The sequence below is a fragment of the Penaeus monodon genome, chromosome 31 (assembly GCF_015228065.2).
Source record: "Penaeus monodon isolate SGIC_2016 chromosome 31, NSTDA_Pmon_1, whole genome shotgun sequence".
Taxonomy (NCBI): Eukaryota; Metazoa; Arthropoda; class Malacostraca; order Decapoda; family Penaeidae; genus Penaeus; species Penaeus monodon.
The window spans coordinates 20,280,290-20,280,682 of record NC_051416.1 but is presented as its reverse complement, the minus strand read 5'-3'; the positions used below and the strand labels follow the sequence as shown (position 1 = coordinate 20,280,682).

General features: G+C 42.5%; 1 protein-coding gene across 3 annotated transcripts in view; it reads left to right on the top strand.

Annotated features, from left to right (window-relative positions):
• The window catches only part of LOC119593073, a 17,727-nt gene that overhangs the window by 7,748 nt on the left and 9,586 nt on the right, over positions 1-393 (top strand). The window contains exon 1 of one of the 3 annotated variants that reach the window (XM_037941991.1): positions 34-97. The exons of 1 other annotated variant lie outside the window; for it this stretch is intronic. In XM_037941991.1, the coding sequence (XP_037797919.1) occupies position 97 (1 nt within the window). In that variant the 5' untranslated portion in view covers positions 34-96. One more of the 3 variants, XM_037941994.1, reaches the window with a different exon arrangement.

Sequence of the window (393 nt, the reverse complement as noted above, 5' to 3'; positions counted from 1 at the left end):
GACATCAGATCTAATCATTGCGTGTTGTCATAGATCAGTCCTGCGCAGTGACAACAGTTGGCAAGACGTTCCTCACGCCTCTCCAGAAAAGGGACTAGTGAGCCAAGCATTCCAGCCTCAAGTTGTTGTCACTTTCGTGTATTTGTGATTCGTATTTTCAGTGGATGTGTGGACGGAATGATCGTGAAGTTTTGACTGTGGTTTGGTTGTCACGTAAATACTTGACAGTATGGTTCTCTTGACAAGGTGACTGTGCAAAAATAGGAACCAGGTAGCGTTAGAAAGTGCGATGGTTTTCGTTTTATTTTTCCAAGGGATAGAATAGTGCCCAAAGTGGTATGGTTTTAAACTACATATCATGGGGACAGAAGGGAAAAACAGTCTATGAGAAAA